The 15,090-nt window shown below is 46.1% G+C and overlaps 1 protein-coding gene across 3 annotated transcripts in view; it reads left to right on the top strand.

Annotated features, from left to right (window-relative positions):
- The window catches only part of PRIM2 (DNA primase subunit 2), a 296,434-nt gene that overhangs the window by 231,751 nt on the left and 49,593 nt on the right, over positions 1–15,090 (top strand). For all 3 annotated transcript variants that reach the window (XM_073569406.1, XM_073569408.1, XM_073569407.1), the window contains exon 12: positions 7,563–7,645. In XM_073569406.1, the coding sequence (XP_073425507.1) occupies positions 7,563–7,645 (83 nt within the window). The remainder of the gene's footprint in view (positions 1–7,562; positions 7,646–15,090) is intronic.

Below are 15,090 nucleotides of genomic sequence, written 5' to 3'. Positions count from 1 at the left end.
TAGGGTTAGGGGTGTGTTGGGATTAGGGTTAGGGATGTGTTGGGGTTAGGATTGTGGTTAGGGGTGTGTTGGGGTTAGGGTTGGAGTCAGAATTGAGGGGTTTCCACTGTTTAGGCACATCAGGGGATCTCCAAATGTGACATGGCACCACCATTGATTCCAGCCAATTTTGCGTTCAAAAAGTCAAACGGTGCTCCCTCCCTTCCAAGCCCTGACGTGTGCCCAAACAGTGGTTTACCCCAACATATGGGGTTTCGGCGTTGTAACGGGGTCTTCTCTGCTGTAATACCTCTTCACATTACCACCCCGTGTTTCTCAGGAGGTCCACTCTGCTTTTCCTCACTTCTGAATAAAGGACGCTGGCTCGAAAGGCTTTGTAACATGGGAACATATAAAAGATCACTGCTTCTCCACGTATTTCCAGTGTGTCAACATTTTACTCATCGGTCTCAGAATATATATACATACAGAGGGCAGGACAATCAATGTGTCGGGCCAGTAGATAACAGGCTCCAATTAAGATGCCAGATGTACATTACAATAGCCGGGGGATTTATAAAGGTGGGGGGAGGTCAGAAGTGGGATATCTCGTTTACCACTGCCCAGGGGGTCGCAGCCGGTCGGTTGCTGCATTAAGGGCATACATCTCACATTGCACCTATCATACATGCATCTCCTATTCGGGGTGCTGGGGGGTTCTGTAACACGACTTCCCCTTTTCAGCGACTCGATCAGCATACACAGTCTGATCCTTAACGGATCGGCTTGGGGATGACCGAAGTCTATGGGGTTGGTACAAGTTCCGTTTGTCGACTTAGTCCATCGGCGTTACCATTTTGTTTGCCGAGTCTGTAGTGGATGGTGAAGTCTAGAGGTTGTAGGGCTATCCTCCACCGCAGTAATCTGGCGTTGTCTCCAGAGACCCGATTAAGCCACACTAGGGGATTATGGTCCATTAGGAGGGAAAACTGTCGTCCATACAAATATGGTTATAACTTCTTGAGTGCCCATACTACTGCCAGGCACTCCTTCTCGATGGCCGCATAGCTTACTTCGCGGGGCAATAGTTTCCGACTCAGGTAAGCTACCAGATGGTCTTGACCGTCCGGCCCGACTTGGCTCAGCACTGCCCCCCAATCCAAACATAGAAGCGTCTGTGTGAACAAGGAAACGTTTAGTTGGATCGGGTGCGGCTAATACCGGAGTATTTGTGAGGGTGTCCTTTAGCTGGCGGAAGGCTTCCTCACACTCGGGGTCCAGGTTACCTGGCAGGGAAGGTTCTTACGGGACATATCAGTGAGGGGCTTGGCTATGCTGCTGTAATTAGGGACAAATTTCCTATAAAACCCTGCTGTCCCTAGAAATGCCGTGACCTGGGTTTTAGTGCTTGGAGTGGGCCATTTGGCTATGGCCTCAATCTTGGCTGGTTCTGGGCGCTGTTTCCCACTTCCCACCCAATGTCTTAAGTACTGAAACTCTGCTTTGCCCATGTGACACTTGTTGGGGTTCAAGATGATTCCAGCCTTGTGGATCCTGTCACATACTGTCTCTAAGTGATTTAGATGCTCATCCTATGTCGCGCTGTAGATGGCTATGTCATCCAGGTAGGCACAAGCATAGTCCTGGAGACCATCCAGAAGCCGGTCAGCCAGCCTCTGGAAGGTCGCAGGGGCATTCTTCATCCCGAATGGCATAACTCGAAACTGGAATAAGCCGAACGGGGTGACAAATGCAGACTTGGAAATAGCGTCAGCACTTAGGGGGATCTGCCAATACTCTTTGCATAAATCAATGGTGGTCAAATACTTTGCCCCCACCAGCCGGTCGAACAACTCATCCACACGCGGCATGGGATACGCATCCGTCACCGTTTTCTCATTTAGCTTGCGATAGTCTACACAAAACCGGGTAGTCCCATCCTTCTTGGGCACTAACACTACGGGGGATGCCCAGGGACTTTCCGACTCTTCAATGACCCCTAAACGCAACATCTCTTGTATCTCTTGTCGCATCCCTTCTCGTACAGACTCAGGGACGCGGAAGGGGGGTTGTCTCGGGGGTCTGATCCTGGGTCTCAACCTTGTGTTGTGCCAGGCGGGTGTACCCCGGTCTCTCTGAAAACATCCTCTGTCGCTGCCTCAACAACGCCTCCGCCTGCGGTCTCTCCCGGGGCCCTACGTTTCTCCCAAGTGTACCTGGTCTCATGTTTTAGACTGAGTCCTCTCCCCTAAGACATCAGGCAAGGGGAGTCCTGCTAAATCCTCTGTTTCGGGTGCACAGATGGGCCACTACCTCTTCAGGGCGCTCCCGGTAGGGCTTCAGCATATTCACGTGGAACATGCGGATAGCCCTGGGGTCATCACAATCGGCGACATTGTAGGTGGTGTCGGCTATTTTCTCCACTACCTGGTAGGGCCCCTGCCATGCAGCTTTGAACTTGTTCTGCCTAGTTGGTTCTAACACCAGGACCTTCTGTCCTATCTCAAAGGTGCATTCTCTGGCCCTCCGATCGTACCATATGCGCTGGCGCCGTTGGGCCACCTGCATGTTACCACGTACAGCCTGAGTCAGCTCCTGTAGGCGGTCCCGGAATTCCAGCCCATAGGGCACAATAGGTATCCCTTCTATGGTTCCCTCCCCTTCCCGGTGTTCTCGCACGAAGTCTAGGGGTCCCCTTACCTGCCTCCCGTATAACAGTTCGAACGGGGAGAACCCCATGGATTCTTGGGGCACCTCCTGATAGACAAACAGGAGGTGTGGTAAGAATTTCTCCCAGTCCCTCTAGGTCCTGGTAAAAGTCCCAATGAGTTGTTTTAATGTTCCGTTAAAACGTTCACACAACCCATTGGTTTGCGGGTGGTGGTACGGGGCGCTTCTAATGGACTTTATGCCGCACAGCTTCCACAGTTGGTTGGTTACCGCTGCTGTAAACTGAGTACCCTGGTCAGAGATAACCTCCCGGGGAAATCCAACCCGAGAAAACCTGGAGCAGGGCAGCCGCCACTGTCTCTGCCAGTATGTTAGGTAATGCAACTCACTCTGGAAACCGTGTGATATAATCTACCACTGTCAATATATACTTTTTCCCTGACGGACTGGGTTTGGCTAACGGCCCTATCAGATCGTCCGCTACTCAGCTAAATGGCTCCTCCACAATGGGGAGGGGGTGTAGTTTGGCCTTGCAGTGATCTCCCCTCTTGCCAATGCGCTGGCAACTGTCACAGGTCTGGCAGTACTGACGAACATCATAGGTTACCCCCGGCCAAAAGAAGATTTGTGTCAGACGATGCCTGGTGCGACTGACGCCGAGTTGCCCCGGCTAAGGGTATGTCATGAGAGATTTGCAGTAGCTCCTGCCTATACTACTTGGGAACTACCAGCTGTCGTTTTATAGTGGGGCTCGTCCCTGTGTGGTGCTACTCTGTAACCCGGTAGATGAGTCCCTGATGCCATACAAACTGTTCCCTTTCCAGTACTCCTCTCCCCTCCTGTGCCTTCCCACGATACCCCTGTAATGAGGGATCCTCAAGTACCTCCCTTTTAAACTCCGCTGGGGTGGCCCAAGAAATGTGTCTGGCTATGGAAATATATGTAGGGCTGGGGTGTCTTACCTGGGATTCCTCTGAGTGTGATTCCGCCTCCGCAGCTCAAGCTTATCTCCGGTTGGTCACAGGATAGGTCTCAGCCAGAGAGGCGACCGAGAATGCAGACAACATGGGCCCCAAGTCATTTCCCAGCAAGTCGTCTGCAGGCAAATCCTCCATCAGGCCGACCTCAACAAGGCCGTCCCCGACTCCCCAGTTCAGGTGAATCCTGGCAGTGGGCAGTCGATGTATGGCTCCCCCTGCTAGAACGAACGGCCACTGTCCGGTCCGACTTCTCTTGGTCCCGGACGAGATGAGGCTTCTCAAGGGTCAAAGTTGCTCCGGAATCTCTTAGTCCCTGCATACATTTCCCATTAGCCCACACTGCCTGTCGATGCTGTTGTCGATTATCTGCCCGGGCTGCCTGCACCGGGTTTACTTCATGCAGCACTTCTTCCATCTCTTTCATCCCCGGATTAGTCATAGCCCCCAATGCCGGGTTAGCTTCTCCCTGGTAGTAGTGCACAGCGGCCCGGTTAACGGCAGCCGTTCCCGCCTTTGGCCACTGGGTACGCTGAGTCTGGTTGGGACATTGTCTTTGCAGGTGGCCCAGCTGATGGCAGGTGTGGCATTGCACCCCAGGGGGACTCTGGTAAGCCGGGGTATTAGCTGGTCCCCCGACAATCTTCTGTGGTTTAGGGGCCTCCAGACCCATGGGATGGCCCCTAATGACAGTCTTTGATCCTGACAACTGAGACCTCCTGGCATCATGATCTTCATCGGCCAGACGAGCGGCCTCCTCAAGAGTCATTGGCTGTCTGTCCCGAAGCCGTTCTTGTGTCTCGGGGTTTAGTCCAGTAAAGAATTGCTCTAACAAGAAGAGCTGGAGGACGTACTCCTTAGTTAGTGGTTGCTTGGCTCTCTTGTACCCACTGTAGCAGTGACCGCCGTAGTTTACAGGCCCATTCAGCTTGGGTATCTGTTACCTGTTTTATAAGTCCGCTGAACTTTTGGCGGTATGCCTCTGGTGTCAGCGCACACCGGGCCAAGATCACTTCTTTGACCCGCTCATAGTCCATACAGTTCTCATCAGGTACTGTGCCCGACCTGTCAGCTTGCTGGCCAGAACCTGAACCCAATCCTCCGGCTACACCTGATGAAGGGCACACTGCCGCTCAAAGTCCTGCAGGAAGCCATCAATGTCTTCCTCTGCCTCCCCCGACTGTCGGAAGGTGTTATACTGGATTTTTTTTTTTTTTTTGGCTTACTGCTGACGGTACCTGGGCGGAGGCCAGAGCTCCCCCTGCTTGCTGACTCTCCTCACTCCGCTCTGCCATCTCCATCTTGGCTAGCTCTATCCTGGTCCGCTCTGCCATCTTTTCCTTCAGATCAGTACACACATCAGCCATCACCTCTCGTACGATCTTTACTGCAGGGTTTGGGCCATAGAACGCCAGTCTGCTCTTTACCTCCCTCTGGAATTCAGTCTCTTCCATGTTCACATTGGGGGGCGTTGCACTGTCATGTTCCATGATGGCTGCTATCAAATCCGCTTTTGTTTTGTTGCTGGCGATTAACCCTCGAGCTTCCACCAGGTCTTTTAATGTAGTCCTCTTTAACTTCTGGTAGTTGTTTTCCATTCAGTCCTTTACTCCTATAGACAGGGTATCATATCCCGCTGTTTGCCACCAGTGTAACGGGGTCTTCTGTGCTGTAATACCTCTTCACATTACCACCCCGTGTTTCTCAGGAGGTCCACTCTGCTTTTTCTCATTTCTGAATGAAGGACGCTGGCTTGAAGGGCTTTGTAACATGGGAACATATAAAAGATCACTGCTTCTCCACGTATTTCCAGTGTCTCAATATCGGTCTCAGAATATATATACATACATAGGGCAGGACAATCAATATGTGTCGGGCCAGTAAATAACAGGCTCCAATTAAGATGCCAGACGTACATTACAATAGCTGGGGGATTTACAAAGGTGGGGGGAGGTCAGAAGTGGGATATCTCATTTACCTCTGCCCAGGGGGTCGCAGCCGGTCGGTTGCTGCATTAAGGGCATACATCTCACATTGCACCTATTATACATGCATCTCCTATTTGGGGTGCTGAGGGGTTCTGTAACAGGCGTACTCAGGAAAAATTGCACAACAACTTTGGGGGTATAATTTCTCCTGTTACCCTTGGGAAAATAAAAAATTGGGGGCTAAAAAATTTATTTTTGTGGAAAAAAAATGATTTTTTATTTTCACGGCTCTGCGTTATAAACTTCTGTGAAGCACTTGGGGTTTCAAAGTGCTCACCACACATCTAGATAAGTTCCTTAAGGGGTCTAGTTTCCAAAATGGTGTCACTTGTCGGGGGTTTTCGCTGTTTAGGCACACAGGGGCTGTCCAAACGCGACATGGTGTCCACTAACGATTGCAGCTAATTTTCCATTCAAAAAGTCAAATGGCGCTCCTTCCCTGCCGTGCACCCAAACAGTGGTTTATGATCACATATGAGGTATCTGTGTACTCAGTAGAAATTGCTCAACAAATTTTATGATCCATTTTATCCTGTTGCCCATGTGAAAATGAAAAAACTGAGGCTAAAAGAAAATTTTTGTGAAAAAAAAAAAAGTACTTTTTTTTTTTAACGGATCAATTTGTGAAGCATCTGGGGGTTCAAAGTGCTCACTATGCAACTAGATTAGTTCCTTGGGGGTCTAGTTTCAAACATGGAATCACTTGTGGGGGAGCTCCAATGCTTAGACACAGGGGCTCTCCAAACGCGACATGGCAATCGCTAAATATTCTAGCATATTTTCCATTCAAAAAGTCAAATGGCGCTCCTTCCCTTCTGAGCCTTGCCGTGCGCACAAACAGTGGTTTATGACCACATATGAGGTATCAGTGTATTCAGGAGAAATTGCCCAACAAATTTTAGGATCCATTTTATCCTGATGCCCATGTGAAAATGAAAAAAATAATGCTAAAAAAAATTTTTGTTGGAGAAATTAAAATGTCCATTTTTCCCTTCCACGTTGCTTTAGTTCCTGTGAAGCACCTGAAGGATTAATAATCTTCTTGAATGTAGTTTTGAGTAGCTTGAGGGGTGCAGTTTTTAGAAGGGAGTCACTTTTGGGTATTTTCTGCCATATAGACCCCTCAAAGTGACTTCAAATGTGAGATCCTTTTAAAAATAAATGGTTTTGTAAATTTTGTTGTAAAAATGAGATCTCGCTAGTTAACTTTTAACCCTTATAACTTCCTAACAAAAAAAAATTTTGCTTTCAAAATTGTGCTGATGTAAATTAGACATGTGGGAAATGTTATTTATTAACTATTTTGTGTCACATAACTCTGGTTTAACAGACTAAAAATTCAAAATTTGAAAATTGCGAAATTTTCATAATTTTTGCCAAATTTGTTTTTTTCCACAAACGCAGAAATTATCGACCTAAATTTACCACCAACATGAAGCCCAATATGTCACGTAAAAACAGTGTCAGAATTGCTAGGATCCGTTGAAGCGTTCCTGAGTTATTACCTCATAAAGGGACACTGGTCAGAATTGCAAAAAATGGCCAGGTCATTAGGGTCGAAATAGGCTGGGTCATGAAGGGTTAAATAGGCTATTAAATGACCTCTGATCACGTTGCACATAGCCTGTGTCAATGTAACCTTATTAATGGTTTTTCGCATAGCCCATTTTGGCCACTGTTTGTGATTCGCTAGCATGCACTGAATTTTAGGAGGAGAATGTTTTCTTACTACTTCTATAATGTGCCTTAGAAATCCTTAATCTGTGATGCTCTAATAAACACACAAGACTTGTAACATGGGCAAGCTTGAAGAATGGACTTTCTTTTCGTCATTCTCTGCTTTCTAGGCAATTAGTAGTAATTTAGTCAGTTTAGGAAGCGACGCCAGTGTTAATAGTTCTCATCCCTGAGTAATTCTTTTTTTTTTTAAATTGTCTACCTCTATTAGGGTGTCCTTTTAGGCACAGTGATCCGGAGTTGCTGAAGCAGAAATTGCAGTCATTTAAGGTTTCAGCAGCAGGAATAAACCAGGTATGAAAAAATTATTCTAATTATTGTTTTGTATGGTGATGTTTTCCACACCTACGTTATCAACCATAACCTTTTAATATTGTTCATAAATATTTAAACCTTAGTTTAAAAAAAAGAAAAAAAATATGCTAACTGTGTTTTGTACAGCTTCCTGCTTAACTTGTGCAGTACAGACAGGGTTAGGATTACCCCATTATCATTAAGGGGGTCATGTCATAAGGATGAAATATCTTTGATATTGTAGTGCTGAGGGCTTAGATAATGCAGGATTACACAACTGACAATAGATGATTGCGCAAAGAAGACACACATGCATGCTCATTTTCTTTTTTATGTTTAGGGGTTGTCCGCTCTTAGAGTACAAGTCTGCAGTCACACTGCGCTCTGTGATGATTCTCCGTGCTGGTGGTGGGAGTGATGCGTGACCACAAGTATGTGATTTGCATAAATGTGGTCACATGCCGACTAGACGTGCACGGCCTCACTCAATATACCAATACACGTTTAGTCGGAATGTTGCCAGAAGTATGCAAATCGCATGCTTTGCGGTCACGTGACCTCCCTCTGCTGGCATCGGGGAATCCTCACAGCGTATAAGCTATAAGAATTTATAATTCTGCAGTCTCGTAAATGACTGAAAAGAAGCACAATATAGATGCACAGCCAAAATGAATTTAAAAGGTGCTATAACTGTAATGACAATTGCTAAATAACCAGAAGAGGCAGTACAGGAAATTGTGCTCACCTATATGTACATCAACAAGTTTTTATTGACACAACAATATTCCAAAATTTAAAAGCAATTAACACCAGAATGTCCATCAACAATATTGGTAATATTAGTCAATATAAGGTAAATTACAGTTGGACTCTGAAATAGTTAAAATTGGTGTGACCATTTATTAAGTGAGCTCATGTAGATACGATAATGAATCCCACCCAGTTATGTATAAAGGAACAAAATGCAATTAAATATAAAAGAACAAAATATTCCATATAGTGGCCTAGATTAAGAGAGCAAATCCTATATTGTTCATCCCGAAATAATGAAAAACAAATAAGATATCAAGGTAAAGGATGGGGCCAAAAGTGATAAACGCAGATAGAATATAAAGTGCCAACAGATGTCACAAAATGTATTAGAGCACTATATAGAATCCAGTGTTCCCCAACTCCAGTCCTCAAAACCTGCCGGGCTGGGACTCGAGCATGTTGCGCACGCATCCACGATACTCAGTGCATACCCGAGCACCCGATGCAAACTAATGATGACATATTCAATATGGCAACCTAATGTTATCAAATTCTGTGTTACCTGTGGGTTTAAAATGCTTACTATAACACTGGATAAAATCCTAGAAATGTGTAGTTTCCAAATTGGAGTCAGTTGTAGGGCGTATTTGCTGTTTAGGTACGTTAGGGGTCCTGCAATTGTGAAATGTGCCTGCCATCTCTTTCACTCAAATTTGTGTTCCAAAATTGAGATATTACTCCGTCCACTCCAAACTTTGCCGTTTGTACAACCAGAACTTTTAGACTACAAGTGGGGGTATCGCTGCACTCATAAGAAAGTCGGTAACAAACTGTAGTGTCCATGTTTTGGTGTTACTTCTTTCAAAAGAAAGAAATTTTAGGCTAAAACAAGAGGTAAAATTTATTTTTTTCCCTTCCACTTTGCATTAATTCCTGTGTAGCACCTGAAGGGTTAAAACATTTCCTGACAACTGTTTTGAAATATTCGAGGTGTGTATTTAGTTTTTTTTTAAATGACCTTACTTTTGTGGTGTTTACAATATATAGGCCCTTCAAAGTCTATTTAAATCTGAATAGGTTGCTAAAGAGACTGGTTTTGTAAATTTGCTGTAAAATTGCTGCATAAGTATTAAACCCCCTCTGCCATTCTAACAGAGAAAAAATGTTTAAAAAATGATGCAGATGTAACGTAGACATATAGGAAATATTAATTATTAAGTAATCATTAATAATCATTTGGCTGATCTTGGCGGCAGAAGCGTGACGTGTCTACAGGCAGAGGAAGGCGGTCACATTAAAGGGGATTTCCCACGAACGAAAGTTCATTTTAATAATTGTCTGTGTCTGACCGTGTAAGGAGCATACCACATCTCCTGGGCAGGGGAGGAAGCAAAAGACAATACTGACATTACAGCAAGGGATCACAGAGGATTCATTTTGTGAGGTAAAATATTTCACTGACTGTTTTTAAACAATATTTTACCTCACAAAATGTATCTGCGATCTCCTGCTGTAATGTCAGTATTATCTTTTGCGTCCTCCCCTGCCCAGGAGCTGTGGAATGTTCTGTACATGGTCAGACACAGGGGTGAGAGAGACAGACAAGGGGCATAGCACATGGGGTAGACAGGTCAAAGAAGAGAGCACATGGGAGAAGTCAGCACATGGGGACAGAGAGAGTGGTGGGTGAGCACATGGGGGGGGAGAGATTCTCAATGCTGCTAAGCCTGCCCCCATCGTGACATTACCGCCCTCCTGATAGCATCGGGCCTCCATCTAGTATAATATAAATGCTGATAACGTGGCACATTAATAACTATAATTTAATGCAAATTATGTTAAAAAATGTCTAAAACCTTCTTGGGCTGGGTTCAGATGACCATGCAACATCTTGTGACCATCACAATGGCAAATTGCAGATATGATTTCCTCTGAGCGTAGCGGCATGTGTTGGGTGAGTGTAGGAGCTGCCTGCTATTGACACGCACAATTCTGCTCTGGAAATCTTCACTCCTGAAACTCATTCTAGTAAAAATCTTGCAGAGAACACAGATGTATTTGATGACTCTCTACCGTTATGTTCAAGTCTGCTAATGGGACCAAAAAAAAAGAGGGGAAAAAGGTCTATAAAAATTAACGACATATAAATTTGGAGAGGTTGAGCCTCAGATATTGGTGTTTTGTCATTTATAAGCAATGGTAAATGCAGTGAATAGGTATTTGGTGCACCCTGGAAGAGTAGCAATGTGTTCTCAATATTCAGTGTAAATGGATGCCTTCCCATTTCTGTCATCTGCTTCCTAACAAAGCCCATATATGAATCTCATGCCATTCCGGTACTGTGCACATGTATTAATGGTCTACTAATGCTGCTGGCACAAACCATTACAGTGCCTTTATGTGATGCTTTCAACACTTTAGGGTCATGATCATAATGTAGTCATTAATATGTCCTGAAGGATTTCAAGTTCATACCAGTTGAGAAATCATTAGTAAATGCTCGGTCCCTTGGTTACTGGGCATTGGGAGATTACCGCTCTTCTGGATGACGATAGATGGATATCATCTAGTGAAAGAGACACAATCGTTACCTCTGACTAGTGTATTGCGTAGTGTGCCGGAGGGTAGACCAGCTTGGCATAGCGTATGTGTTTCTCCATGATTTTGATACTTGTATCATTTCATCTTGTTTTCCCATTGTGTTATATCATCGCTATCTAAATAACGTATTTTATAACCAATATTAAACATGTCACAAGTGCTTTCTTTTTCTTTAAACGTGGGAACGTATAGTTCTGAAGTACACAGGAAACCGTGTTAATTCCGAATCTGTTAACTCGATAATACAACAGTCTTCTCCCCAAGTGCCAAGTATAAGCCTAGAAGCATGATCAGCAGGATTGTTAAGCATTTAATCACCCCGTCCAGGGAGCCCAGCCGCACAGGTTAACAGGTTAAAATGCATTGCTTTAAAAAAATAAATAATTGAATGTCCCAGAGTTCAGTGCAGTCCTATTGCTATATGCTGGGTACAAAATGAAGATATTAAGTAGAAATGCTAATGCAGCGCTAAGCTTTAAGACTTCTTTTTGGTTATGTTAACATAGTCTCAATCCAGAAGGGTAATAAATCTGAATATTTGAAAATGTAGAAGTGAGGTTTTTGTCTTTTTACGAGAATATCTGTGTGCAGAATTATTGGACAATGATTAGTGTACAACATTTTTTTGCAGCTAAATTAAAAAAAATCTCTACTCCGTTTATTTTCATCTGTTAAAGTGAAAATAACCAAACATTTGACATTTTAAAAAAATTTAAGTTATTGTCCAATGTAGCCTCCCATCTTCACAATAATAGTAGTAAGCTGCCACGAGAAGTGGTGAGTCCTCCGTCAATGGAAGTCTTCAGATAGAGGCTGGACAGACATCTGACTGGGATGATTTAGCGAATCCTGCTTTGAGCAGGGGGTTGGACCAGATGGCCCAGGAGGTCCCTTCCCACTCTGATTCCTTGATTCCTTCTATGGCATTTGTTAGTTTCTTAATCTGTTGATGGGCAGCACCAACCACAGCCTCCCAGACACTGTTCAGAGGGGTTCTCAGTTTTCCTGCAGCATGTCATTGTTCTTTCATCTTTAAACCCCCCTTCCCCCTGAAGGTGGTTTGCACGTTAATGACCGGGCCAATTTTTACAATTCTGACCACTGTCACTTTGAGGTAATAATATGAACTCTTCAACGGATCCCGGTAATTGAGATTGTATTTTAATGACTTCATGGTAGTGGTACAATTTATTCGATATGACTTGCATTTATTTGTGGGGAAAAATCGGAAATTTGGCAAAAATTTTGAAAATTTCGCAAATTTTCCAACTTTGAATTTTCATGCCCTTAAATCCTTAAATCACATAGATATGTCACACAAAGTAGTTAATAAGTAACATTTCCCACATGTATACTTTACACCCAACACAATATTGGATCCAAAAAATTTTTTGTTAGGAAGTTGAGGGTTAAAAGTGTACCAGCGATTTTTTTTTTTTTTTTCCAACAAAATTCACAAAACATTTTTTTCCCATACGTCCCTCCGGACAGCACCATGGAGGTAGTCATTCCTTGACCTGTAGTGGGACAGGATCACAAAGAGGTTAAAAGGCCCCTCCCACCTCCACCCTCCAGTGTTTTTCCTGTCCCAACAGGGGACGGTTGTATGAGAGGTTGCTCCTAGTGTGAAGATAGCCTGAGGACATTTTATGGCTTTCAATTCCCCCTGGCAGGTGGTCCGGGGATGATTCCTCTCTGGGTAGAGGTCTCTCAGCCATCAAGCTCTGTACTAGATGGTCTCGGGGATTGGGGATCTCAGCCTTCTCTTCCCCCGTCAAGTGGACCATGGCTGACACCTCTTGGAGAAGTTCCTCAGCCAGCAGCCAGGCTGCATGATGGGCTCAGGGGGATCGTGCGGCGCGTCCAATCCTTTCCCCTGTGAAGTGGCCCAGGGCCGACACTCCCCGGTGGGGAGTCCCTCTGCCACAAAGACCAGTCGAGCGGACGTGCTCCTGGGTTGAGCCGCTCCTACCGGTGGGAGGCTCTCGGCTTGGACGCCGGCCGGCAAAACACCGCTGCTTCCGGAAATCACGCTGTGGAGAAGGCCGTCGTGCCTCCGGTGACGTCAGCATAAGGTCAGCGTGCGTTCCACGGCGGAACGCGAAAGTGCAGAACGAGACAGGCAACAAGCTAGTTTCCTGGATCTCGTGGGGCGCAGGAGAGGAAATCATTGGCAGTAATACAACATTACTGATCGGACGCCACTTCCCTCCATGGTAGGCTCTCGGCGTTGCCATCTCCCCCTGTCTTTCTAGCAGGTGTGGAGCCAGCACAGGTGAGTGCACGTTGGAATGTTGTGTTCATGGCCTGGGCCTCTGGGCTGATACTAGCCTCATGGCTTGGTGCCAAAGTCGGGCCTAGAGCCTCCTGTGCTGAGATGTGTCTTCACATATAAGCAGCTAGGCCTTGGACATATGGCCTTACTATAGCTACATCTCATAATGTGACCTCAGTTAGTTGCAGGCCATGTCTGCACAGAGCCTTATGGCTGGACACATGGTGGAATGCAGCACATGGTCTCCAGGAAGACTGCCCTCCAGCTGCAGCTCATTAATTAGCTACTTCAGGTGGAGCCAGTCTGACAATTTAGATGTACTATTCAGAGCGGAGGTTTATCCGGATCTCCGATTGCTCTCTTGAATGTAACTGTGGGCCGGGTCTCTCATTTGGCACATTCAAGTATGGCCTTAAGCTGGAGTCACACATAGCGACTCACCAGCGATCCCGACAACGATATCAACGTGTCAGGATCGCTGGTTAGGCCTGTTTCACACTTCCGTTTTTGTGTCCGCCAAATGGATCCGTTTCCGTTTTTTTGACGGAAACGGATGCCAACAGATCCGTTTTTAAAAAAACGGATCCGTTTTTTTGACGGATCCGCGGTAACCGTATTGGAAGTCTATGGGACAAAAAAAAACGGATCCTGCAAAAAATGGCGGATCCGTTTTTTTACGGAAAACAACGGATTTTGACTGATTTGAAAAAGCGGAAGTGTGAAACAGGCCTAAGTCGCTATGTGATCGCTGGTGAGCTGTCAGACAGTTTCACCAGCGATCAGCACAGCAACGCCAAGCGCCCGGCGTCGCTGTGAACGTTAGTTACCAGCGCGCTGATGCAGGGAGCTGGTAACTAAGGTACATATCGGGTATCTAAGGGACGCACGTCCCTTAGATACCCGATGTGTACCTTAGTTACCAGCTCCCTGCATCAGCGCGCTGGTAACTAAGGTACACATCGGGTATCTAAAGGATGCACGTCCCTTAGATACCCGATGTGTACATTAGTTACCAACCGATCGCTGGTCTCCCGCCTGTCACACGCAGCGATGCATGCTGGCCAGCGGGAGACCAGCGACCAAAAAAATGTCCAGGGCTTTCCTACAGCGATACCGGCAGGGGGGGCCTGTCGCTGATCGCTGTCACACACAGCGATCTCGCTGGTGAGATTGCTGCTGTGTCACAAAACTTGTGACTCAGCAGCGATCTCGCTAGCGAGATCGCTATGCGTGATGGGGCCCTTAGTCTGTGCATCATATTACATCATAGTGCCTTTGGGCAGCTTATTGTATCAAATAAATCTAAAAGTAAACGCCGGCGCTCCACCTAATGCAAACTAGAGCTGCAGGCGCTGAGACAGCCTCTGTGCTGGTGGCTGTCAAGAAAGGAATTTTGTCCTCCAGCTTATTGTATCATATTACATCATATGGCCTCTGGGCATCATATTGCCTCTGGGCATCGTATCGCCTCTGGGCATCGTATCGCCTCTGGGCATCGTATCGCCGCTGAGCATCGTATCGTCTCTGTGCATCGTATCGCCTCTGTGCATCGTATCGCCTCTGTGCATCGTATCGCCGCTGAGCATCGTATCGCCGCTGAGCATCGTATCGCCTCTGTGCATCGTATCGCCTCTGTGCATCGTATCGCCTCTGTGCATCGTATCGCCTCTGTGCATCGTATCGCCTCTGTGCATCGTATCGCCGCAGTGCATCGTATCGCCGCAGTGCATCGTATCGCCGCAGTGCATCGTATCGCCGCAGTGCATCGTATCGCCGCAGTGCATCGTATCGCATCATTGTGCTTCATACTGCATCA

The sequence above is a fragment of the Dendrobates tinctorius genome, unplaced genomic scaffold, assembly GCF_039654945.1.
Source record: "Dendrobates tinctorius isolate UK_male_01 unplaced genomic scaffold, ASM3965494v1 ptg000024l, whole genome shotgun sequence".
NCBI classification, from domain to species: Eukaryota; Metazoa; Chordata; class Amphibia; order Anura; family Dendrobatidae; genus Dendrobates; species Dendrobates tinctorius.
This window is presented reverse-complemented; position numbering and strand designations above follow the sequence as displayed.